The sequence below is a fragment of the Gopherus evgoodei genome, chromosome 11, assembly GCF_007399415.2.
Source record: "Gopherus evgoodei ecotype Sinaloan lineage chromosome 11, rGopEvg1_v1.p, whole genome shotgun sequence".
NCBI lineage: Eukaryota > Metazoa > Chordata > Testudines > Testudinidae > Gopherus > Gopherus evgoodei.
The window spans coordinates 18,779,368-18,804,985 of record NC_044332.1 but is presented as its reverse complement, the minus strand read 5'-3'; the positions used below and the strand labels follow the sequence as shown (position 1 = coordinate 18,804,985).

General features: G+C 40.6%; 1 protein-coding gene across 1 annotated transcript in view; it reads left to right on the top strand.

The window, feature by feature from the left end:
* PARD3B (par-3 family cell polarity regulator beta) overlaps positions 1-25,618 on the top strand; it is a 693,368-nt gene that overhangs the window by 372,293 nt on the left and 295,457 nt on the right. The window contains 1 exon segment of the mRNA XM_030579423.1: positions 20,840-21,025. Within this exon segment, the coding sequence (XP_030435283.1) occupies positions 20,840-21,025 (186 nt within the window).

Sequence of the window (25,618 nt, the reverse complement as noted above, 5' to 3'; positions counted from 1 at the left end):
ACATTAATTTACTAAGCCAGTGTACTACTGTCAAATAGAGCAGTGCTTTTGGAAACCTTGAATGTGAAACCATATTCCTTTCCACCTTAAATATTCAGAGGAGGAGTCCATTAATGTAGAGATACATATTGTTTCCTCTCAAAGAAGGCCATCTCTTTTCCCTTATCTCAACTGATGCATATACTTGTCTTTCCAGTGAGAACGCTGCAGGATAAAGGAAGGACAGCACTTCCTGCCTTTGTCTCATTCTGTTTTCTCTGAAGAAAACAAATGGCCTTTCTTGTTTTCTTACTTGAGGAACTTGCCTTCTCCTTTTGTCAGGACTTCGCTTTTCCCCCTGTTAGCACCATCTCCTTTTGCAATCCACTTTGGTATGTTTTCTCATACTTTTCCTCTTGTTTCCTTGTTATCACTTAATCCTTGTTGAGCAAAGTGTGTGTGTTGCCTGCGCCACTATCGGAAGCCCTGGAGTAGGTTAGTTGCTGTGATGTGACCCTCTGTCTTTCTGCAGCTACTAGCCACTGCTTCCTGTACATGTACTCCTGATCCAGAGCCAAAATGAAGTGTGCTGAGCTAATCTATTTTTGTTTTAATTTTCCTTTTTGCTTGAGCAATTATGTAAGGGGAAAAATTAGTGATGGAATGCTATCAAATCCATCCCAGGTTTATTAAAGAGATAACATTGCTAATTAGTGGTTCCCAGAGCTGCCAACCATGCTGACCTTGGTGAAGCCCTATTTAGAAAGATCTTGAGCTCTAAATTCACTGTATGTATGGGCATGAAGGCGAGAATTTCTAAATAAATGTACAAACCTGTCCATCATATTTAGGATCAGAACTCAAATGTAATTCTCCTTCTTCCTCTCCCCAGTTTTTTAAACAATAAAGATAAAGGGGAAAAAAGCGAACAGTTGTGTTATGTAAGTTAGAAAATACCATTGCTTGAGAAGTGTATGGGTTTTTTAGTGTGCCATTCTTTTTATTTTTTTTAACCATTTCCGTGTCTATATCTTTCCCACCTAGTGTTATGTTTTCTGCTTTGCTGTTGTATGTCAGATTTTCCTGGAAATCACAGCAATCTCTGGTGGGTAAAAGAGGCTGTAGAGATTTCTAATGTATTTATAATTTCTATCTGCCAAGCTTGCTAGTCAATTCTAGACCCTAAAGCAAGGATTAGCTATATTTCACAAGTTACTCCTTACTGGCAAGATTGAGACCCAAAAGGTAGCCACATTTATCCTTCACTTAAATTACTTTCTCTATGAGAATGATGCACAGATGGCCCTCAGAGCAATAGTGATGACGTGAATTCTAATACAGTACTATAGTCCTTGTAAACCCTTTGACTTACCATATAACGTATTTTAATACCTGAAATTTGTATTGGATGCTTTTAAGGAACATGTCCTTCTAATTTAGAAACGTTTCAGTAATATCTGCTTGGTAACTTGCTATAGAAATATGGCTTACAATAATGCTTAGCTACCAGATGTTCAGATTAATGCGATGTTTGATGGAAGTCATATGGCATCTGAAAATAGTCTCAGCGGAGATTTAAAAGGAATCAAAACTACTTGATGTGCCTTTTTTGTTTGTTTTTAATTTTAAGATTGAATTAGAGTAATTCTCTGCCACTAACAATACACTTTTGGTGGCAGAGGATTAGAAGAGAAGAAAGAATTAGAGGATTAGAAGAGGAGAAGAAAACAGAAACAAAATAACTTAGAATGTTTGTTTTTAGGAGGAAAGTAGATGGTTAATCCAATATTTGCTAAGGATGATTTTAGCTACAGGCTGAGACCCTGTGTATTGCATGTAGAATATGACCCAAAAGTTTGTTATGTTAGTGGTTTTAACAATAGGGTAAATGCTGCTACGGCATACCGGTTCTACATTTGAGCAGTGCTCTGAATATATGAGTTCACTTCAAGTTGTTGTTGGTGATCTCAAAATATCTGAATTGTTTGGCAACCTTGCTGTTGAAAGGTCCAATTCAAACACTCTGTGTCCTCATGGCAGACTGTGTCTTTCACAGTCTCCAAGGCATGGTACAAAACACCTTTATTTTGTTTATCATTCCATTGTTATTTAAACATATTGGCTGCTTCAAGCACTAGTCTCGATAGAAATGAGTAAAATAACCCAGAGTGACATTCTGGTACCTGCCCCCTAACAGTAGTAGAGTTTGTTATAAGGTAAGGTAATAGGGATGGTAAAACAAAGCCTCTCTTTATGAAGGTTTGCCCTCAGTAACATTTCAACTGTATTAGATTGCATAGGAGCACTGTTTGAGGGTATTGCCATTCTGATCTTATGCTGATAATTTGCTATCAAATATAAAAATTAGATATTGAGAGCAATAAACCTTTATCCTGAGTGTGTCTTGCTGCTGGTGTAGGTGAGGGGATGTTGTAAAAAGAGGATATTATTGGATTGCAGAGGATTGGGATTTAGTTATACTAACCCTGTCAAAGTTAACATGGAGAGCTGTATGATTACATTGATCGTCCATTATAAACATTAAATAAAACCTAAAGCATGCTCCTTGAGTTATTGTCATTACTCAGAAAGAGAATAAGGGGCTCTTATGAGATTTTCTTATTGAAGCAGATGAGGAAAGTAGAATTTGGGCCAACCACAGACTGTCCAGTTAGCCAAAAGGCACTAGGAATTCCTGCCACTTGTTAAACTGCCTAGGGAGGTTGCAGAATCTCCATCTCTGGAGATATTTAAGAGTAGGTTAGATAAATGGCTTTCAGGGATGGTCTTGGCAGTATTTAGTCCTGCCATGAGGGCAGGGGACTGGACTCGATGACCTCTCAAGGTCCCTTCCAGCCCTACAATCTATGAATCTATGTAATAGCTGAGTAAGGATCTGGTTACAAACTCAGGATGATCTTGAATTGCTTAATTATCCTCGACTACAGACTAGCCTGTGATTAGTGCATACTATAGATGCATTTTGGATTTAAGCTATGCAGTACTGTGTAAATTTTCTAAAATGTTTAAAGATTAGAGAAAAAATGACTCGCTGATCAGGGATGGATTATCCAGCTATTGTCAAAATAAATAAAACATACATCAAACTCAGGCTACTCTCCTATTTCTGAAAATATACACAGAGTTTTGATCATGTATTTATCTGTCTTTCTCTTCTCTCATTTTCCCCAGGAAAAAATGTGTGATCTTAAGGTGGCACTCTTTTTAAAATGATTTAAAGATCATTTTTATTTTTCTCCGAGTTGGTAAAATACAAAGCCACTTAAATTAGAATCAGCTAAAGCTTAACCCTTCTATGGTATGGCGCTGTTCATTCTCGGGGCAGTGGCTTTTAAAAATGTTCTTGTTATTTTTAATGAGTGTTCAAGCTACAGGATGTGTATGCACAGAGGCAGAGAAGTGCCCTTCCACCAAACTTGTCACAAATCATAAAGCATTGAAAAGGTTAATATGTATTTTTATGTATTTTAAGCCTTGGCATGCACATTACTGTAAGCTTTGTATCTCTGTTGTTTTAAAGATGGTTTTGAATAACCAAGTCTAGTTGTGATCATTATTTGTCTTGTTGCCACACACATTTTTCACCTGAGGGAGAAAGTAAACAAAGCAAAACAAAAAAAAAAAAAAAAAAAAAACCCTGTCACTAGTGTTTTTATAACAAATACTATAGGAGAAGAACCTGTGTAATGTGAACTGTTGATCTTTAAATCTAGAATTCTCTCTTTTTACGTATTTATTATACAGTATGGAAGGAAGCACGGTTAGTGGCAAGTTCAGTTATGCTTTTTCTTCCACTCACTCTTTTGCAATTAACTTTTATGTTTTAGCTTTTTTTCTAATTAATTCTTTGCACTACCTGGAATTCTTCACCTAATGGAAGATTTCTTGCTTGTCTGAAATGTTGTCCTTTTTATTTTAAGTATTCTAAGCTTGATTTCTTTATTGTTTCTTACCTGTTAATCTGCAGGAAAGACTGCACCAAATTTCAGTGTAGTCTTAACCATTGTTGTACCTTCAATTGTTTGTACTCACAATTTCAATAATTAATATGTTTAAAATCCCTGATTAGTAGATTAAATTAGGAATTCCTCTCATATATAAGCAGCAAAGAGTCGTATGGCACCTATACAAGTATCCTAAATTATGGTTAAAATAAATTCAGTCACCTCAGCACTTAACTGTTCTTTCTCAAAAATGAAGTCTAGCTTTTGAAAATCTGGCCCATGATACACATCAAATTTTAATGCTTTTAAAGAATATATAATACAATTTCTATATGAATATTTTCGTACCTTATATAAATACAGGGGAGAAAATCTTAAATGTATATAGAATCTTTCATTCCAAGGTGGTTTATAGACTATATACATATCAAAATCACATCTCCCTCAAGAATTTCTTGTGCAGAGTCTTGTTTTCGGAGTTGTGGGCACCACTAATCTGGAACAATCTAAAAAGTATTGACAGAGAGGACCATGCATGTGCATCTTTGTACATTAGAATGTTTTGCAAAGGGTATAGTAGTCAGCGTTTAAACTCTGCAGTTTATATGAACTAAGTGTATAGTTACCTCAGTATTTGCAGTATTAGCTATACTTACTATAGGTAACAGCTAGAGTAATAGAAATAGTGTACTGAGGCAGTGTTATTTAGTTATCTTGTTCATTATCCAAAATGACTATCACGTTTTTATGCAGGGGATCATAGCATGAAGTGTGGCGAGCTGGTCTTGGTATCATCTACCTGTTTATTTCTGCTGCCTCTGGTTTTTTTTTTTTTTTTTCCTCCTTAGCTTAGAATAATTTGTTTGAGTTGTTTAGTTTTTTTGTTAAGACTATTTTTGTTGAGTGGGTGTTATTTTTGCACCATTTTGCGGTACTAGAGTGAGGTTTTGCCAGTGCTGTTGTGTATCACTCTAGCTCCCATTAAAACAAAGAATTTTAGTTTGTTCTGAGCCTTTCTCAAGGAGGGTCAGCAATATCTGTGTTGAGAGCTGCAGAGGGGCTGACTTCATTTGGAACTGGTATTGCTTTGGACCCAAATCCTTTGAAGGTGTTTAAGGGTGGCTGTCTTGGATTTTGATTCAGGATAGTCTGTCTGTTTCCAAACACTTATGAAAAATCCCTTGAAGATCTCCAGATAATATCAGCATATTTGGCATCATATATACCAGAAAGCTCTGAAGTCTTAGTTGTCATCACACTTGAATCCATGAAATTAGAAACCAGAAAGACATATGAATAGGAATGGAGACACTATAACATATGGCTCTCAACAGAAAATTTAGGCTTTTTATGCCTCAACTCCCAGCTATCTGGGCTACAATATTTATTTGCTGTAAAATCAAGATTTGTTTTGGTCATTACTTAAATCCATTTGGCAGCTATAGTGGGTTACTATCTGAAAGCATCATCAGATCTCAAGGTCCCTTCCAGCCCTACAATCTATGAATCTATGAATCTATCTGATTTATCTACCCATCAGAAATGATGATCATGGTCCCTTCTGGCCCTAAGATCTATGAATGTATCTATGAAAAATTTCTTCCAGGACAGTGATTTTCAAACTTTTTTTCTGGGGACCCAGTTGGCGTGTGGGAGGGGCTGAGGGCTGGGGCAGAGGGTTGGGGTGCGGGGATGAGGGCTGTGGGGTGGTGCTGGAAATGAGGGGTTCAGGGTATGGGAGGTGGCTCTGGGCTGTGGTGGGGGGTCAGGGCTCTGGGCGGGGGGTTCAAGCTCGGGGTGGGGCCAGGCATTAGGGGCTTGGGATACAGGGTGGGGCTCTGGGTTTTGGAGGAGGCTCAGGGCTGGGGCAGGGGGTTGGGGCACGAGCTTACCTCGGGTGGCTCCCGGTCAGTGGCGCAGCAGGGTTGCTAAGGCAGGCTTCCTGCCTGTCCTGGCACTGCGGACTGCGCTGTGTCATGGAAGGGACCAGCAACAGGTCTGGCTCCTAGGCGGAAGTGTGCAAGTGGCTCCGTGTGGCTCTTGCTCGCAGGCACACCCCACCCAACCCCCAGCTCCCATTGGTCTTACATTTCACAACCCAGTACTGGGTCGCAACCTGCAGTTGAAAACCACTGTTCTAGGATATGACTTCTTATTGTGAACCTCTCTGGGATTTGAAGTGTGTAGACAAAACTAGCCAAAGGGTGTTCTCTTTACCATCCCTACTCTAAAACTGTAGCTATTAAGTCAGTTAGAAAAATTAATAAGATTTGTATGTGGCTGACCATCTACTAACAGTGTTCCATAGAGCTTGGGTAATATCTCAGTGCTGTGCTAAACTCTTCTTGAAGGTAGTGTGCAAATTTAGGTCCTGATTCAGCAAGGTCCTCAACCGTATTCCTGCCTTAAAGTATGTTCGATGTTAGTGGGGTTACTTGCATGAGTAAATGCGTGGCTGAAATGGGGCTTTAGTCTTAACTAGTTAATGAACCTCTCAGTCTACTTCTCAGAGTCTCATAACTTACAGAAGGAAGCGAGGCTGGATAGTTAGGTGTTAAGAGTGCAGCAAAGCACTGAGCTATTATTATGACAAAACTCTTTCACAAAGGGAGACCATTTTCTCTCATAAAAATTGCCATGAGAGTTTGAGTATACAAAAGAAGTTGGAGTTTTTTTGAAGTCTCTGACGGAGTCTCACGTGGTAAAATGTGAAATGCAATTTATCATCCTTGGAAGATTAAAGTGCTGAATCTGATTCCGTCAGTATTCAAAGCTGTGGTTCCAAGGCATCTAGGTATTTCAAACTAAACCCTTTCTATCCAATGTGACATGGACTTGCAGTGCACTACATTAATGTGCAAAATATCCAAGCACAAAATAACACTCACCTCTGTCCTTTTAACAGGAGGTACCATTAATGACTATTTTTATCACAGTATGGTAGGTAGATAAATGCAGATATAACGCTTCTGTAAAAGTGTGGTAAGGGTTATATGCAACAGTGACTTCAGTTATTTACCTCATTGTGACATTACATCAAACCATTACCTTGGAGCATTGTTTTCAGAAGCATTACAGTATATCTATATTTGTTTTTAAACTGTGTCAAAGTTCTTACTGGAAAGAAGGTAAAGAATGGTGTAAACAATTCAGCATGTTTTTTCAAACCTTTCTGTCAAATAATTGTCAGTGTTCAGAGATTGCTCTTTAACCTAGACGGTTTCTTGCAGAAAATAGTAGAGAAAGCATGTAAATGTCTTATTTCCTTCATAAGCCTTTGAAAATAATCCTCATGGGTACATTGCCTCTCACTCTGAGCTCTGAATGGCACTCAAGGGACTTGGCATCTCTTATCAGAACTGAGCAGCCAGGCAAGGGGCAGCCAGCACATTGAGAGGCCATGATAGTGTGCTGGTCAAGGGCATCAGTCAGGTAGTGAAAGGCCTCTTGTTGTGTTAAACAAATGCTATTTCCTTCCTGGCTTCAGTGAGAACTGGGTTTTTTGTAAGCTTCTCTTTTGGCAAAAGAACAATGGGGATAAATAAGGCAGCCCTTCCAGTCGGGGAGATGTGCATTAGATTATCATAAATCCACAGATAAAAAGTGCAGTGGTCAATGAGAACAGACTTTCTTAGATTAAATGAGAGGCTTAATTGAAAGTGGTGTCTCAGGAGATGGAGGATTGAGCATGATATTTAGTAGATACCATGGACCGTATTGAAAAGAAATAACACAATGAAAATGCTTATTTTTAAAACCTTCCAGTTCTGTTTCTGTTGTAGGTAGAAGACAGTTTCTACTGTAGCAGTAGGGAAGATTGAAGATGAATTTTGACTGTGGCCTGTAGGTGTGGAAAGATATTAGAAGTATATAAGTAGATATTATGCTGTTTGAAGGATTACATATAGCTTTTTAATTAACAAGTCAGAGATTTGTATCACAAATGTGCTTATTAAAGCTTAGTAAAAACCAGTGGTGACACTTAGTTAGCTAGCAGTGTACTCAAGTAAGTCTCCTGAAACTCTTAATTCAAGATGTTCCATCTATTGCATTGACCATTGGTTTGCTATAGTTGTAAGTTTTTCTGCTAATATGTCTAACAGGTTTACACAGTCCCCTCACCTTTTTTTGAAATGCAGTCCTTTATGAACTTTGGCCATTTTCTGACTAATGAGTAAGAGTTTGCAGGAGAGAGGGCTTTGGGGTGTTTTTGTTTTGTTATGTTACCAAACTACAGTCATCAATCCCAGGTTTGGGAGCAAAACTTCTCAAACAAGAGCCTTGGTTTTACTGATATAACAGTGAAGTCATTTGCATTTTGAGACGATTGATTCTATTGTTCAGTCCTATCAAACAAATTATAAAATTGCTGCAGATTGCCTATATCCAATATATATTGAATTTTCAGAGGTCTGCCATAAGATTTAAGAGAGATTTGATTACAGCAAGTGTTTAATTTTTGGAAAATTACTGTTTTCACTTATTTCAAATCGTGTAGTTGCCAAGTAATACCAGCTGTCATAACAATCTATGTATGAATATCAGTGCATGCCTACCCCCACTGGAAAACTTTTCAGAAAGATGCAGCAGTTAGATCTTACTGGAGATCCCAGAAACACTTTCCATTCTTTGCCTACACAACCCAAAAATTAAAAATTGATGAGTTTATAGATGGAGAGACAGTGATACATGCATTAAAGATGTCTGTCATTTTCCGTAATACACCCCTGTTTTCAGTTGCTTATGTCCCCACACCTCCAATTTTTCTTATTGGGAAGTCTATAACCAGATGAGCTCAGACAAGTGAGACCTGGAAATAGTGGACAGAGGTTGTTTATCCAATTCCAACCCCTCCCTACTCTTTTCCTTTCCTCTTCTGGAACTCTCTCACAAGATATTGCTCAGAAACAAAGTGGACTCCCTTCTGCAACTCCTAGCCCTACATAAGAAAAGAGGTTGAAATCACATTTTGGATCTCTGACAACTCAACAAATTCATCCATTGTTTCAAATTAATGGATGATAAATTCAAATTCCTGCCTGAGATCCTGAAGACTGTTCACAGCTCCTCACTTGCAAGATGCCTAGTTCCATATCGTAATTCATATTACTCACAGGAAATACTTCTAGTTTCTTGTGGGAAAGTCTCATTACTGATTCACGATGGTTCCCTTGTAATCTCCACAGCCCTAAGAGGCCTCACCAAGTGCTAGCAGTCATGGCTGCACATCCAAGAAGGCAATGGAGTCAAGTACCATAGCTGATGACTGGCTCACAGAGGGTCAATCATCACATGAGAAGCTCAGCCAAACAGTCCTGGATCTTTTTGCTGCTCTTGGCCTCAAAGTCAAGATAGCAGAGTCCACTCTTTCACTCCTATTCAGTTTATGGACCTACTAGTTTTTTCCCCCAAATCTCTCTCCACTCAGCAGTGGGGATGCCAAACTTCACACCTTAGATGTTATCAGATCTGTCACTTGCTATCTGGACTGAGTGAAACTATTCAGGAATTCTACCAGACTGTTTCTAGTGTTCACCAACAGACTGAAGGGTCAACCAGTGTTCACCCAAAGAGTGTTGAAATGGACTGTAACAGAACATGTTATACAGTAGTGCGCTTTATACAGCATCTACCTGGAGTTCAACTCACACCTTTACTCAGCATTACTCCTTGGTAAAGGGCTCCATATCCAATGTCTGCTTTGCAAAGCTGCCCTACAGTCATTGTTTCAGTAGGTTCTAAGTATCCATCTCCAGGAATACATGGGGACAATCACTCAAAGAAAGGACGGATAATTTACCCTACAGTAACTTTGGTCTTCAAGATGTTTATGTATATTCCATAATCTCCATTCCTTCTCTGTTACTATGGAGTCATTGGCAATCTGGATTCTGTTTTAGTTAAGGAACTGGAGAGCGATTGTGGTTGCACTGTCCTTTGTACTCTCAGCTACAGGGTGCTGGAGGCCCTGCAAGGTGCAGGTGTAGCCCCACAGATACTACTGTTCAAAAGATTCCAGTTTCATATGCACGTGTGCAACAGAAGAGGAATATCTATGGCCAGTAGATCTTGAAGAACCACAATTACTGTAGGCTAAGTAACCATTCTTTACTCAAGCATAACCCTGAAGTTTATTTCCTTTAGGTTCATGAATATATCTAGGCAGAATTAAAATTCAGCATCTTTTTATATATATATATATAAAATATAGGGTTTCTAGGGATCATCTTGTGATAGATGCATGATCTCGGGAGCATGAAAACTTCAAAAAACTATTCTATTGAGATGTGCCAAATGCCATAGGCCTTGGGAGTAGTAATACATTTCTGTATCTAGAAATATTATAGATATCCTTGTGAACTAAGGATCGTATGCTGACTCTATGGAGGAGGGTTACTGAGTTTCCCCCAAATAGTAGAATCATTGGGGGACAGTTACTGCAGACCCTAGGACTGCTAAACAACTCCAGAAAAGTACCACTTCCTGAGGTGACTTACATTTACTGGTTCATACTTTGTTTAAGAGGCCCACAGACAAAGAGCTTGTGGTGTAAAGGGCCAGACTGAACTGGCTGAGAAGGGCCGTCATTTTGATCCAAAAACAACATAAGTTCTTAACGAAGAAGAAAAAAACCTGCTGGAAGGGTTTGAGGGACTGGAAACCTACTAGTGTCTCCATGTGGAAGATGAGTGATGCTTGCTAAGCTTAGCATGCATATAGACTGTTGTTTCTTTGTAATCCGTTTGTCCTAAAATAAATAGACTGTACTTTGTGAAAGCTGGCTGGCCACTGGTAACCCTGGCATTGTTCCTGAGAGAGCAATCTGCAGATGCTGGACTGACATCAAACCTGCTGGGATAGTCACAGTGAATTGCAGGGGATGGCACCTAAATCCCAGGTCTGGAGGGAGAGACGCAGGTCCTTTCCCATGGAGAGCTGAGGCCTAATACCTAACGGGCACCCTTGAGGATACTGTGGAGGGAGCAGAGATGCTGTTAAACACAGAACTGTGACCCACTGTACTACTGAATTGCTTACCTGGCTCTGTAGTGGAATGCAACTTCACCAGTACACTACACTGTAAGAGATGTGGATGTATATTATATATACTGTGGAGAAAAATTCACCTTAATTACTGCCTGGAGTAATTCTAAAATATTGTTTGTGTAGAAAGAGAAACTCAAGTGTGTATCATTTTGGACAGTCACTGTGTTCTTTCTGGAACAGAAACTTATTAGTGTTGCAGCTCATTGCATTCACACCATCCTCAAGTGGACTAGGATTATAGGATGATACCAGTTTCGAAGTAAAGAACTGAGAGCAAAGGTATTTCTAATAGAATTGAAGACTTAGTGCATCAGAGTGGAGTTGCCTTACCAGACCATAAGTCTTTCAGTCAAAGATTGCTGCTCTTCTGTAAAATATTGATGTATTGAGACAGTGTTCTAGCAATATCAGGGAAAATTAGGATTTGGGGAAGTTGCTACTAACAAATGAATATTCATGAGACTGGTTACTCAAAAAAGGCAGTTAACTGGACAGATTCCCTTATTTTTAGGAATTTTGCAGCTGTTTACAGTCATCAGTGAAGGGACATCTATTATGAAGAGCAGAAGGAGTTATGAGGATGAGAATTTAAAGTTACTGGTGTATTGAAGGAAACCAAACTTTTAGGAAATATATTTTGTATTTCTTTCTCTGCCAACGGAAATTTTCAGTAGGTTTTTCATTGCTGTAGTTATCTGTGATGAAGTAATTGCTACTTGCTATGCTGAGCATCCAAGCATTTGCGGTTAGATTCCACGGAATAGGTAAGGAATGGTATGTCTTAAGTGCAGAGATAAGGACAGGGCTACTGTAGTTTCACACTGAGCCTTCCTCTCACCTGTTCTCTAAAGAATTGTGATCAGTGGGATTTCATCCAGTTTCATTTCATGGCTAGCTAGTGTGTGACATTACAGTTAAAACAAACCAGGCTTAGTTTGATTGCAAGTCACGTTTAGTTGGATCTTACGGTAAACTTCACTTCATTTTTTGACTCCTTTTCCCATTTACACTGGATCAGAGGTGCCCACAATTCTTCGCCACTCCTTCCAGACCATGGCATGGGTTCGTATGTCTTGGAGTTCCATTCCTTTTCTCTTCAAACTTCTCTTAACAAAGTCTTTCCACCATTGCCTTGGTCTTCCATATCCTTTTTTGCTGTCCCCTTCCTCCCACCCTTTCTTCGCTGATCATTATCACATGTGCCACCCACCTCAGACATGTGCTTCCCAGGCATTCTATCACTAAGGGTATGTCTGCACTGCAACTAGAGCCCTCTGGCTGGCCTGTGTCAGCTGACTCAGACTTGTGGGGCTTGGGCTAAGGAGCTGTTTAATTGTGGTGTAGACATTTGGACTTGGGGTCCGGACCCCCCCCCCTCGTGGGGTCCAAGAGCTCGCTCTCCAGCCCAAGCACAAACATTTACACTGTAATTAAACAGCTCCGTAGCCCAAGTCAGCGGTCATGGGCCAGCTGTGGGTTTTTAATTGCAGTGTAGATATACCCAAAGAGTTCCAAGTTCATCTTCCCCCTGATTTCTTCCATGTGCCCTCTAAGCTCTGCTTGTCTTCCATTCTACTCAGTATATTGTTTTTTACTACCTATATATTTTTTTTTTCCCTTTCCATCAGATCCACCCTTTCCAAACCGTAGGGCAGGCAGGGACAAACACATGCCTTGTAAACTTTTTCTTTCAGTTTGTTACTTAATTGCTGGTCCCACAGCGCTCCTGCCACCTTTTTCACGGCTGCCCATGCATACTGGGTGGTTCTTTTCAATTCTCCAGAATTCTCTGTGATGGTAGTAAGTGTATTTCCCAATACCAAATTCTTTCTTCTGGTTCAGCTTCTTTCCTGAAACTCCTATCAACAGCTCTTTCTCCATCTTTGTTACTTGCATAACTTCAGTTTGCTTTGCGTTTACTTTCAAACACAAATGTCCACTCTGATACCATGTTTACCACTTCCTTTTTGCTATCAGTCAAAAGGGCCAGATCGTCAGCATTCATTAGCTGGATCTTAGCTAAGCTGACTGTAAATATGCACCCAAGAAGGGCAGTTTTTAAACCAATTTAGCTCTACTGGATAAGGAGCAGTTGTGAAAGGTATTGGGGGGGGGGGGATTGTCTAGAGAGTTCCTCTAGTAATAGGTACAAGCAACCTTGGGTTTAGGAGGCCAATGCTCACACCACTGAGCTATCCCCCCCAGCAGCTGTTGTTTAAATTAAAGTTAAATTTATTGAGGTTTTCTTTAATAAAATTACTCTATACCTAGAGCGCTGCAGTGAAAGCGTTGTGAAACTATAAGGATTCCAAACTGGGTATTGAAGAAGAGCTGAAAGAAACCTAATACTGAAAAAAAAATAGTATTTATGTCTCACTGAACACATTTTAAAATCTCATTTGATACAAATAGCATATCTAGGCACGCAGATGGTAACCCAATGGATTAGTGAAAAGCATTAATGCACAGAATACGTTTATTAAATAAATGTAAAAATGTTGTGCAAAACTTGAAGAGTTTGGTTAGCTTTTCACTTGTTTTTAGCAGTCTACTTATATAGAAATCTAGTTTAAAACTGAACTCACTTATATTTAGAAACAATGTTATAAAGCACATGTTAATTGCCTAGTTATTGTAATGTTGTCCACTAGAATTAACAACATTTTGCAGCTTCTGTTATAAAATATTCTGTCCTTTGTAAGGACATGGCAAAAAGAAGAAAAGAAAAAAAAAACTTGACAGAGCTGTTCAGGAGTGAACAATCTGTTTTATCCATGCTGTCTCTCCTGTCATCATTTAAGGACATGAGCAATTTTCCAACTTCTTCACTATAAAGATAGACTCATAGACTCTAGGACTGGAAGGGACCTCAAGAGGTCATCGAGTCCAGTCCTCTGCCCTCATGGCAGGACCAAATACTGTCTAGACCATCCCCGATAGACATTTATCTAACCTACTCTTAAATATCTCCAGCGATGGAGATTCCACAACTTCCCTAGGCAATCTATTCCAGTGTTTAACTACCCTGACAGTTAGGAACTTTTTCCTAATGTCCAACCTAAATCTCCCTTGCTGCAGTTTAAGCCCATTGCTTCTTGTTCTATCATTGGAGGCTAAGGTGAACAACTTTTCTCCCTCCTCCTGATGACACCCTTTTAGATACCTGAAAACTGCTATCATGTCCCCTCTCAGTCTTCTCTTTTCCAAACTAAACAAACCCAATTCCTTCAGCCTTCCTTCATAGGTCATGTTCTCAAGACCTTTAATCATTCTTGTTGGTCTTCTCTGGACCCTCTCCAATTTCTCCACATCTTTCTTGAAATGCGGTGCCCAGAACTGGACACAATACTCCAGTTGAGGCCTAACCAGCGCAGAGTAAAGCGGAAGAATGACTTCTCGTGTCTTGTTTACAACACACCTGTTAATGCATCCCAGAATCACGTTTGCTTTTTTTGCAACAGTATCACACTGTTGACTCATATTAAGCTTGTGGTCCACTATGACCCCTAGATCTCTTTCTGCCATACTCCTTCCTAGACAGTCTCTTCCCATTCTGTATGTGTGAAACTGATTGTTCCTTCCTAAGTGGAGCACTTTGCATTTATCTTTATTGAACTTCATCCTGTTTACCTCAGACCATTTCTCCAACTTGTCCAGATCATTTTGAATTTTGACCCTGTCCTCCAAAGCAGTTGCAATCCCTCCCAGTTTGGTATCGTCCGCAAACTTAATAAGCGTACTTTCTATGCCAACATCTAAATCGTTGATGAAGATATTGAACGGAACCGATCCCAAAACAGACCCCTGCGGAACCCCACTTGTTATACCTTTCCAGCAGGATTGGGAGCCATTAACAACTACTCTCTGAGTACGGTTATCCAGCCAGTTATGCACCCACCTTATAGTAGCCCCATCTAAATTGTACTTTCCTAGCTTATCTATAAGAATATCATGCGAGACCGTATCAAATGCCTTACTAAAATCTAGGTATATCACATCCACCGCTTCTCCCTTATCCACAAGGCTCGTTATCCTATCAAAGAACGCTATCAGATTAGTTTGACACGATTTGTTCTTTACAAATCCATGCTGGCTATTCCCTATTACCTTACCACCTTCCAAGTGTTTGCAGATGATTTCTTTGATTACCTGCTCCATTATCTTCCCTGGCACAGAAGTTAAACTAACTGGTCTGTAGTTTCGTGGGTTGTTTTTATTTCCCTTTTTATAGATGGGCACTATATTTTCCCCCTTCCAGTCTTCTGGAATATCCCCCGTCTCCCATGATTTCCCAAAGATAATAGCTAGAGGCTCAGATACCTCTTCCATTAACTCCTTGAGTATTCTAGGATGCATTTCATCAGGCCCTGGTGACTTGCAGGCATCTAACTAGTGATTTTTTACTTGCTCTTTTTTTATTTTATCTTCTAAATGTACCCTCTTCCCGTAAGCATTCACTATACTAGACATTCCTTCAGACTTCTCAGTGAAGACCGAAACAAAGAAGTCATTAAGCATCTCTGCCATTTCCAAGTCTCCCGTTACTGTTACCCGCTCCTCATTGAGCAGTGGGCCTACCCTGTCCTTAGTCTTCCTCTTGCTTCTAATGTATTGATAAAAAGTCGTCTTGTTTCCCTTTATTCCCATAGCTAGTTTGAGTTCATTTTGTGCCTTTGCTTGTCTAATCTTGCCTCTGCATTCCTGTGTTATTTGCCTATATTCATCCTTCGTGATCTGACCTAGTTTCCATTTTTTATATGACGCCTTTTTATTTTGTAGGTCACGCAAGATCTCAAGGGTAAGCCAAGGTGGTCTTTTGCCACATTTTCTATCTTTCCTAACCATCGGAATAACTTGCTTTTGGGCCCTTAATAGCGTCCCTTTGAAAAACTGCCAACTTTCCTCAGCTGTTTTTCCCCTCAGTCTTAATTCCCATGGGACCTTGCCTATCAGCTCTCTGAGCTTACCAAAATCCGCCTTCCTGAAATCCATTGTCTCTATTCTGCTGTACTCCCTTCTACCTTTCCTTAGAATTGCAAATTCTATGATTTCATGATTACTTTCACCCAAGCTTCCTTCTACTTTCAAATTCTCAACAAGTTCCTCCCTATTGGTTAAAATCAAGTCTAGAACAACTTCCCCCCTAGTAGCTTTTTCAACTTTCTGAAATAAAAAGTTGTCTGCAATGCAGTCCAGGAACTTATTGGATAGTCTGTGCCCCGCGGTGTTATTTTCCCAACATATATCTGGGTAGTTGAAGTCCCCCATCACCACCAAATCTTGGGCTTTGGATGATTTTGTTAGTTGTTTGAAAAAAGCCTCATCCACCTCTTCCGCCTGATTAGGTGGCCCGTAGTAGACTCCCAGCACGACATCACCCGTGTTTTTTACCCCTTTTAGCCTAACCCAGAGACTCTCCACCCTTCCGTCTCCTATGTCCATCTCCACCTCAGTCCAAGTGTGTACATTTTTAATATATAAGGCAACACCTCCTCCCTTTTTCCCCTGTCTATCCTTCCTGAGCAAACTATACCCATCCACACCAACATTCCAGTCGTGTGTATTATCCCACCAAGTTTCAGTAATGCCAATAATGTCATAGTTGTATTTATTTATTAGCACTTCCAGTTCTTCCTGCTTATTACCCATACTTCTTGCATTTGTATAAAGGCATCTAAGATACTGGTTTGATCTTGCCTCCCAGCTTTGCCCTGACCCTCCTTCCTCTCTGCCATTATAGCCCGTGCTCCCTCCTGTTTCCAACCCATCTCCCAGGTCTTGTTCCCCACTTACCTGTGGGCTTTGCTCACCTGTCCCCGTCGAACCTAGTTTAAAGCCCTCCTTACTAGGTTAGCCAGTCTGTGCGCAAATAAGGCCTTTCCCCGCTTTGAAAGGTGAATGCCATCTGTTCCTAGCAGTCCTTCCTCAAATAGCATCCCGTGGTCGAGGAAGCCAAAGCCCTCCTGGCGACACCATCTTCGCAGCCAGGCATTCACCTCCACGATGCATCTGTTTCTGCCCGGACCCCTACCTTCAACAGGAAGAATCGAAGAGAATGCCACCTGCGCTCCAAACTCCTTAACCCGTACTCCCAGAGCCCTGTAGTCACTCTTGATCTGCTCAGCGTCACACCTCGCAGTATCATTTGTGCCCACATGGATGAGTAGCATGGGATAGTAGTCAGAAGGCCGGATAATCCTCGACAAAGCCTCTGTAACATCTCGGATACGGGCCCCTGGCAGGCAGCATACCTCCCGGGATGAACGGTCAGGGCGACAGATGGGTGTCTCCGTCCCCCTCAGCAGAGAGTCTCCAACCACCACTACCCTACGTTTCTTATCAGTGGTGGCAGCAGACCTCCCAGCCTTAGGGGTACGAAGCTTCACCCCCTTAACTGCTGGGGGTGATTTCTTCTCTCCTGTATCAAGAAGAGCATAATGGTTATCTTTTATCACAGCAGGAGGGTTCGCAGCAGCGGTGGAGCACTGCCTGCTGCTAGAAGTAACCAGCTGGCTGTGTCCGCCCTGAGCCTCCTCCTCCACTGGAGTGTGAAGCATCTCCTCCTCCACTGGAGTGTCAGTAGTCCTGTCAACTGGGACAGCACCGTCAGCTGTCTCCACATGGATACTGTCCAGGAATTGCTCATGGGCATGGATGTTCCTCAGCCTGGCCACCTCCTCCTGTAGCTCTCCCACCTGCTGCCTGAGAGATTCCACCAGCAAGCACCTTTCACATTGGATGCCACCCCCAGCCTGGATATCAGTAAGTGGAAATTGCAAATTACAGTCTTTGCAAGCCCACACCAGAATCTGGGTAAAAGCATCCATGCTTTGGTGCTCTGTCTGGCTACAGGCGCAGGTGGAGGAGACAGAAGCAGTGCTGGCACAGGTGTTGCGGGTCCTCCTCACCATTGTAAGCCTCCCTCTGTCAAACTCTCTCAAATTCCTGTCTATAGCTCCCTATCCGCTCCTCTCTGCTGTAAACAGAAAGGTTTTCGATGTGGCTCAGGTTATGGGTTCAGGGGACCAATGGGTCACAGATGAGACCGACAAGGGACCCCCCCTTCCTACTCCCCTTCCAAACTCCCTTGCAAAACTCCCTGTTAGCAGCTCCTGTTCGCTGCTGTAAGATCTGTCTTACAGCTAGACTTTCTTGCACTGTGCTGAGGGGGCACAAAGGTTTCAGTTGTACTGGCTTGGTATGATGATAGGGAGTTGTTTTATGTTTTGGGTTGTTTCAGTAGCCGTTTATTTTGAGATCCAAAAGGATACTGACAGAAAATCCCAGAGAATATATAAGTGAATGATGTCAGCAAGTGCACCCAATATTCATGTTTTGAAATGATATGATTATATGAGGTATCATGGATATTACCTGTCCATTTCCTATGCTGTTAGTTGAAAATAAAGCTCATATTTGGTGCAGCAAGCAAGTAGCAGGCAGAAATGTAGGCGATCCAGTTTATATAAGGCGTTTGGGGTGCTATCATTGCATTAGGAGATACTTGAGATGTTTGGTGTAGTTGTAGTATATATTTCAGTGAGAAGCCAGAATTTTTTTGTTGCTGGTATTTTACTTTGGGTCCAAAATGTAGTGCTGTGCCATGCCTGCCTCCCTCCCTCTCACCCCCCTCCCGCATTTCAAATGCTGTGAATAAAAGATCTGGTAATCTCTCTCTCTCTCTCTCTCTCTCTCTCTCTCTCTCTCTCTCTCTCTCAGTATTTATTTAGAGCCTCATCTCCATAATATCTGAGTGTTTATGCTAAAACTCATCTTCTCTCACACTGATCCTGGGATTGTCAGATTTGGGCTTCAGTTCGCTCCACATCTAAGATTTCCTATGGCTAGATAAGATACATCTTAGATGAAGGATTCCCTCTTTTGAGCCATGTTGTGGGATACATACCTTAGCAGTAGATTCCTAGCAGCCCCATTGTGGTAATATATTTCATAACTGCAAATCGTTAATCAGTAAGATCCAGTCTAATTAACTTCAGCTAGAGGGAAAGCTGAGGCTCTGCTTCTGGGCCATGTGATTAAGTAACTTGACAGAACTCATTTGATGAGTCATTGTCACAGGTGACAATACAAATCCAGACATCCAACCATATTCTCTAACCACTCTAGCCCAGTTTTTCTTATTTATTTTAGTTCATTGGCTTTGGGAACTTTTACAGGACTGTTGCCTCCATATGTTATAATTTTGTTAATTACTTACGTAAGAAAAAATGCCACAGAAAGCTGTGTACTTCAAGTGAACAAAGGCAAGAGCACAGAAGTGGAGCAAGAGTACTGGAGATAAGCTAATGACATCAAGACAGTAATTATCAGTGTCAACACCGTGCCATTTTTGTATTTTCCAATTAATGAATTGACTTTCATGCAATTAATTTTTAATAAATATTTGTATATGGTACATATTAGAATCAAGGTTTATAGTTCTAGCTCACTGAATAGTATGACCCCTCCCTCAGACAGTAGTTACTCTCCATCGGCAATAGTGGCGTCTTAGATACATATAAGTGAATCATGTATTTAATTGATACTATTTCAGTGGTTGATATTCACTTACATTTAGTTTTTACCCTTGTCTTTTTTTTTAACACCTCTTGCTGCCCATGTAGGGTGTTAAATGTATTGTATAGTGGCCTCAGTCCACTGCCAGTTGGACCGAATAATAAACTTTAAGGTCATAAAGGAAGCATTATGATTATCCAGAAACCAGCACCACAACTGGTGCACATTGATACGGTGTGACAATCTCAGCAGAGATGTCAAGGGTGTAGGGTATGAACTTCCTTGTACCCATCGAGGTGGTTCAGAAGAACCTCTGAGTTACAAACAGGTAGGGAATGATTCGTAACTCTGAACAAAACATTATGGTTGTCATTCAAAAGTTTACAACTGAACATTGACTTAATACAACTTTGAAACTTTACTGTGCAGAAGCACAGAAGCACAGAAACGGTTTCCTTACCTTGCCAAATATTTTTTTAAACTTTCCCTTTATTTTTTTAGTAGTGTATGTTTAGCACAGTACTGTGCTGTATTTGCTCTTTTTGGTTTCTGCTGCTGCCCAATTGTGTACTTCCATTTCCAAATAGTTGATTGATCAGTTCCTAATTCTGGTGTTTGTAACTCTGAGGTTCTACTATACCTCCAAGTTAGGTTTGAGGAACATTGGCAGGACAATGTTGAGAAGTTTCCACTTCCATGTCCTGTGTGGATTAACAGAGGACTTCAGTCCAGCACCTTTGAGAAATGCTAACTTCATGTTCTGGTTTTTAAAATAGTATTTTTCTGCATATACCATTTTTCTATTAATTTTGTTTCTTACACTGCTGCTCCAAACTTTAAAAGATATCCAAAGCAGGCACCAATTCATCCACTAAGGGTGCAATAATTTTTCAAGGATTTAACTTAGAGCGATATGAAATTTAACCACACAACTCTTATTAAAATCAGTGAGCACTACATGTAAAGGCAGAGGGGATTATATGAGTACATTTTTAATGTAGCTGTTTGTATATGTTTGAAATGCAGAATCCTTCGCCTTAAATGTCCTGCAGCATCAAACTTGTAGTACCTTGTACTGAAGTATTTCGATATTCCATGTAATCATATATTTATAAATATTTTAATCATATATATATTAGGTCACAGAATCATGTGACCAAATCATAGGCAATAACCCAAAAGCTATTGACTAGATAAAGGAACTATGGTGCAAAACTATTTTTAATTACATGAACCTGTCCAAAGAATTAGATCTGGGAAACCTAGAATGCACTATGTGTAATATTCTCTTTTTTTCCTTCACTGTTTTCATCTATCAATTTCTCCAACAGAAAGGAGAGCCCAACTGCAGTATTCTTTCACTGGAGACCACAGAACAGCTGACCTTTGAGATACCCCTGAATGATTCAGGTTCTGCTGGACTTGGTGTCAGCTTGAAAGGCAACAAATCTCGGGAGACTGGGGCTGACCTTGGGATTTTCATCAAATCCATTATCCATGGAGGTGCAGCTTTTAAGGTATGGAAGAATTGAATTAGCTCTTGTCTGTGGTAGCATTCAGATGTTCACATGCTCTTCTACGAGTTCTTGTCTTCTCACTTCCAGAAAATTACTAAATAGTGCTAATTCCAACACATCACATAATATCCTATTAACATATATAAATATATATATATATATCCTATTAACATATATAAATATTTATATTTAGCGCTCACACCAATATTTACCTCATAGTTAAGATTGCTCAGGTGTTTCTTTATTCTATAAAAGATCTTACGAAGATGCATATTTGTATTGAAAAAAATGTATATTTTCTCCTTTTTTTTAAAGTGATATCAGAGTTAAGGCTGTGCATTTGAGTGAATTTTTGCATAATTGACTATGAGTATTGTCATTAGTGTTTTTTGGAGTGAAATGGGCTTTGGGTAGAATTTCCAAAAGTGCCTAAGTGAAGGGGACTAAGAGATGTGAATTGAGGTTGGTTTGGATGTTAATGTTGCCTAAACTGATGGTTTCCTTGACTTTTAATTTGTGGTAATAGGAAATACACTTGAGCAACTTTAACTGTACATTATTGGCTTTTTTGGTGTGAGAATTTCCTTGGTGTGTGGTGTGGTGGTGGTTTTGTTTTAACAACAAAAGTTTCAATTAGTCCTGATGTGTAAGTATTGAAAGGGGAAAACTAAGCTCTGGTAGATGTCATGAGGCACACTATAGCAACGGTGATTACTGCCGTGGGACTCTTCTGCTTGTAGATTTTTATATATGGGGTATGTGTATTGAAGGGGGATTCACAGCTTTATGGAATGTGAAGGAAGGAAGATAGTTCAGACAAGCTCTTTTTCCAAGTTGAAAGTGCTAAACTTTGCATGCTTAAAATGTCTAATGTGGAGAAAGGTGTTTCTCTGTCCCTGTGCCCCCTATGCTGCCTTCTCATTCCATGTCTGTCCCTGACCCCTATAGGTGTCTCCTGTATCCTCTGAAGCTGCAGCTTCCTTGTTATCTGTCATTCTCTAAATCACCCATTCCCCTTCCTTTTTTATTATAATAATAGGAGATATACCAATCTCCTAGAACTGGAAGGGACCTTAAAAGGTCATTGAGTCCAGTCCCCTGCCTTCACTAGCAGGACCAGTTTTTGCCCCAGATCCCTAAGCAGCCCCCTCAAGGATTGAACTCACAACCCTGGGTTTAGCAGGCCAATGGTCAAACCACTGAGCTATCGCTTCCCGCTATAGACTTGCTAGAGTTTGTGACAGAAAGCCCTGAACTTGCATACCTAGCAAGGTCTGTCAGAAAGAATGCCGATCCGGTAAAGTGCTCTGGAAGGTGTTTTGACTCCACAGTGCAGTGTGGTGTAAGAACCTGGATAGGATTGTCAGATGGGGAGATGGCCTTCCTCATGACCTGGGAAGCAGCTGAAGCTGGCTGTGAACATTCATTGCTCTGCCAGCCTCTGTGACGCAAGAAAACAAACCAAAACAAAAGTTATAACAGAAAAGCCAAATCACATTTTATATTTTATTTTTCCTCACAAATAACTCCAGGTTGGGCATTAATGCAGGTTGAAACCCTTGTGAAGTTGTACATTTGTGACTTGAGATTGTGATGTTTTGTGACCTTAGGGAGAAAAAATGGTGGAAACCTGAAAAGAGCTATTTTAAATCTTCTTGAATTGTACCACAATGGCACTTAAAAGTGTGAAATGCCATAGAAGATTACAGTTCTTGCAAAAGCCCATTTTTAAGAATGATTTCTGTGAATGTTCTTGTTTTAATTAAGAGATTCATACCTGCTTTAAGTGGAGAACTCAAAACAGCCTTAACTACTGATCCATTAGGGCAGTGGCGCCCGAACTGTGGTGCATGCCCTGCTAGGGCAGTGCGTAGGAACTTTTTTGGGGGAGCGGGGGAGTTGTGAGGTCTGAGCCAGCCCCTATAGGAGGTGGGAACGGCTGCCACCCAGCCCAGCTCTGCCCCCAGCCACAGCTTCACTCTGCCCCCGCTGTACTGCCAAGCCATCTCCACCTCTAGCCTCAACTCCTCCTCACCCATCCCCAGTTCAGCCCCCACCTCCACCTTCAGTCCAAACTCCTCTGCTGAGCCAACTGTACAGTAATGGAGGGGATTCCATTACTGGTAAGGCGGGGGCATGACAGGAAAAGTTTGTACACTGCTGCATTAGGGCATTTCCATAATAACATGTTGCATGTAGCATTCTCTCTGGGCTGCTTTTAGTCTTTCCAGAGTTCCGAGGGTGACACTGCTGGACCCATAAAGCAGTGTAAAGACAATGAAATTAAAAACTTATTTAGTGTTTACAAGAATAAAAATTCAGCAAGCCTGTGAGATGGAGAATAATGTATTCAATCTGAACTGTCAGTGGAAACCTAGTTTGTCATATTTTTCTTCCTTGCCAATCAAAATATTGTTAGTATTATGGACAAAGCGTGCCTTAGTTGAGCTTAATAACAGTTACATAGAACTGATGTCTGAGCTGAACACAACTGATAAATCACAACATTATGACTTGTTCATCTCTCTCATGGAAGTAAGGACACTTGTTCACTTTTTTAATTAAAAAGCACTTGAATAACTTGCTAATGTTTGGGAAATTTATTGGCAGCAAATTCACCAAATAAAATTTGAATAGAGATAGCTTTAGTGAAATTAAAAATAAGAGTCTGAATCATCTTGTCATGTAGTACGTTTAGCTGTTTTGGATCTATAATGTAATATTTTCTTTTGTGTTATCTCAGCAGATACTAACAATTCTCTTTTCTGTGGAAACACCTTTAATTCAGTTTGTGTAAATTCCTCCCCTGACACTAGCCTGCTGAGTAAGACAATTCACAACATTAAAAATGACACAACCACATATTTACGGCTGGTGTTAATGCCAGATGGCATCAGTCACAGCTTTAGCCTTTATATGACTGTTTAATACTTAGTTGCCTTTAAAGGGAGGGGGTTGTTTTTGTGACAGCAAGAAAATTGGTTAACCAAGAAACAAAGTTTGTTTCACTGTTGTTGTTTTTCTTTGCTGGGGTTTCAAGCATCAGAATTCTACCCGCATGACCTACTCCCCTTTTACCAACAATGGGATGAGCATTTTTCCCTGTTCTCCAGTTCTAGAATTGTGTGAGGGTTTTCAACTGTTTATTGTAGTATTGTGAATCCATGTATAGTTGGAAACGTGTATAACAGATTTAAACTAAAATATTAACAATTAACACGTCTGCCAAATTCCTCCCACCATCTCCCCAACTCTTTCCATTGCTGTTGTTTATCACAGTACATTTCCCATTGTAAAGGCTGAAATTATAAAGAACATAAGGGAAAGAAGAATACATATCATTTCTTTCATTCTAGGGTCACTGTTTGTTTCTTTTCCCACCTGTATAGTTGCTAGTGCAATACTTTGGGATAGATAGTGTATCAGAAATGGATCTATGGAGATGATGCTAATTTCTTTGTTAATGATTTGAATAGATTTTAATCTATGATAGTGCAGCCTGATTACAGTGCTATTATCCTCATTTTATAGATGGGTCACTGAGAGACACAGTAACTTGGCCAAGGTCACAAAGGGTAGGGAATTGAATCCCAGTCTCTCAAGTCCCATGCTAATCACTGGACCATCCTTCCTCTCGCTGTATTTATATATGCATGCACTATTAACTGCTGGGCAAAATCTGCTTACATTGCTCTAGGAATGAACCACCCAAATGACCTGTTAACAAAAGTTCCATTTCACAAGTTGTTACATTACGGCCAATACAACCCTTAAAACCAGACTGGATACAAAACGTCCTTTCTCAAGGAGGAATAACATGAAGCAGTGGAAGGGGGCAGTCTAAAAAGAGGTTGCTCATTGTCCACACCTGCTTGGAACGGAATGATAAATGAGTTTGACAAAGCAAACGTGGTAAGATAATGTAAAGGGTATCAAAACAGCCTTCTACTGACACAGATAGCAAGTCCCTTCCAAGTCTGGATGTTCTTCATAGTAACTCAGTGTGATGCAGCCAAGTCACCACACCACCCTGAATTGTATTATGTAAATAAAGCTACTCTTTCTGGGTTTCCAATTCTCTATATTCCTGTGGTTGGCTATCTTGCACGGCACAGTCCGCACCCAACTGTGAACAACTATAAAATTCCTTGCATCAATTTAAGAGAGAGAGAGAGAGTGTGTAGGTATGTGTAAATCAGGCTTCTAACATTTATGTTAAAAGCCTTGTGTATTGGGAATTTTAAATTCAAAGCTTTTATTTGCACTTATTCTGAGCATTTGCCCCTGCAGTTTATTGTACTAGATTCTAGAACGGGTTGGCAACTTTTAATGGCACGCTGCTGCCTGCCGGGAGCCTGGCTCGGCCTGGCCAACTCTTCTCCGCCTCCCCACCCCCTCCTGCAAGGACAGGGGGCAGAAGCTTTCTCCTGCCGGCTCCCCTGCCTCTTCCCGCAGTGTGCTGGGTTCCTGTCCTCCCTCCCTGCCAGCCATCAGCTGGTGGCCCTTGCGAGAGGGGGGGTGGGAGAGGAGTGGAGTCAGTGTGCAGAGGCAGAAAGAAGCGGGGGCAGGGCCTTGGGGAAGGGGAAGTGGAAT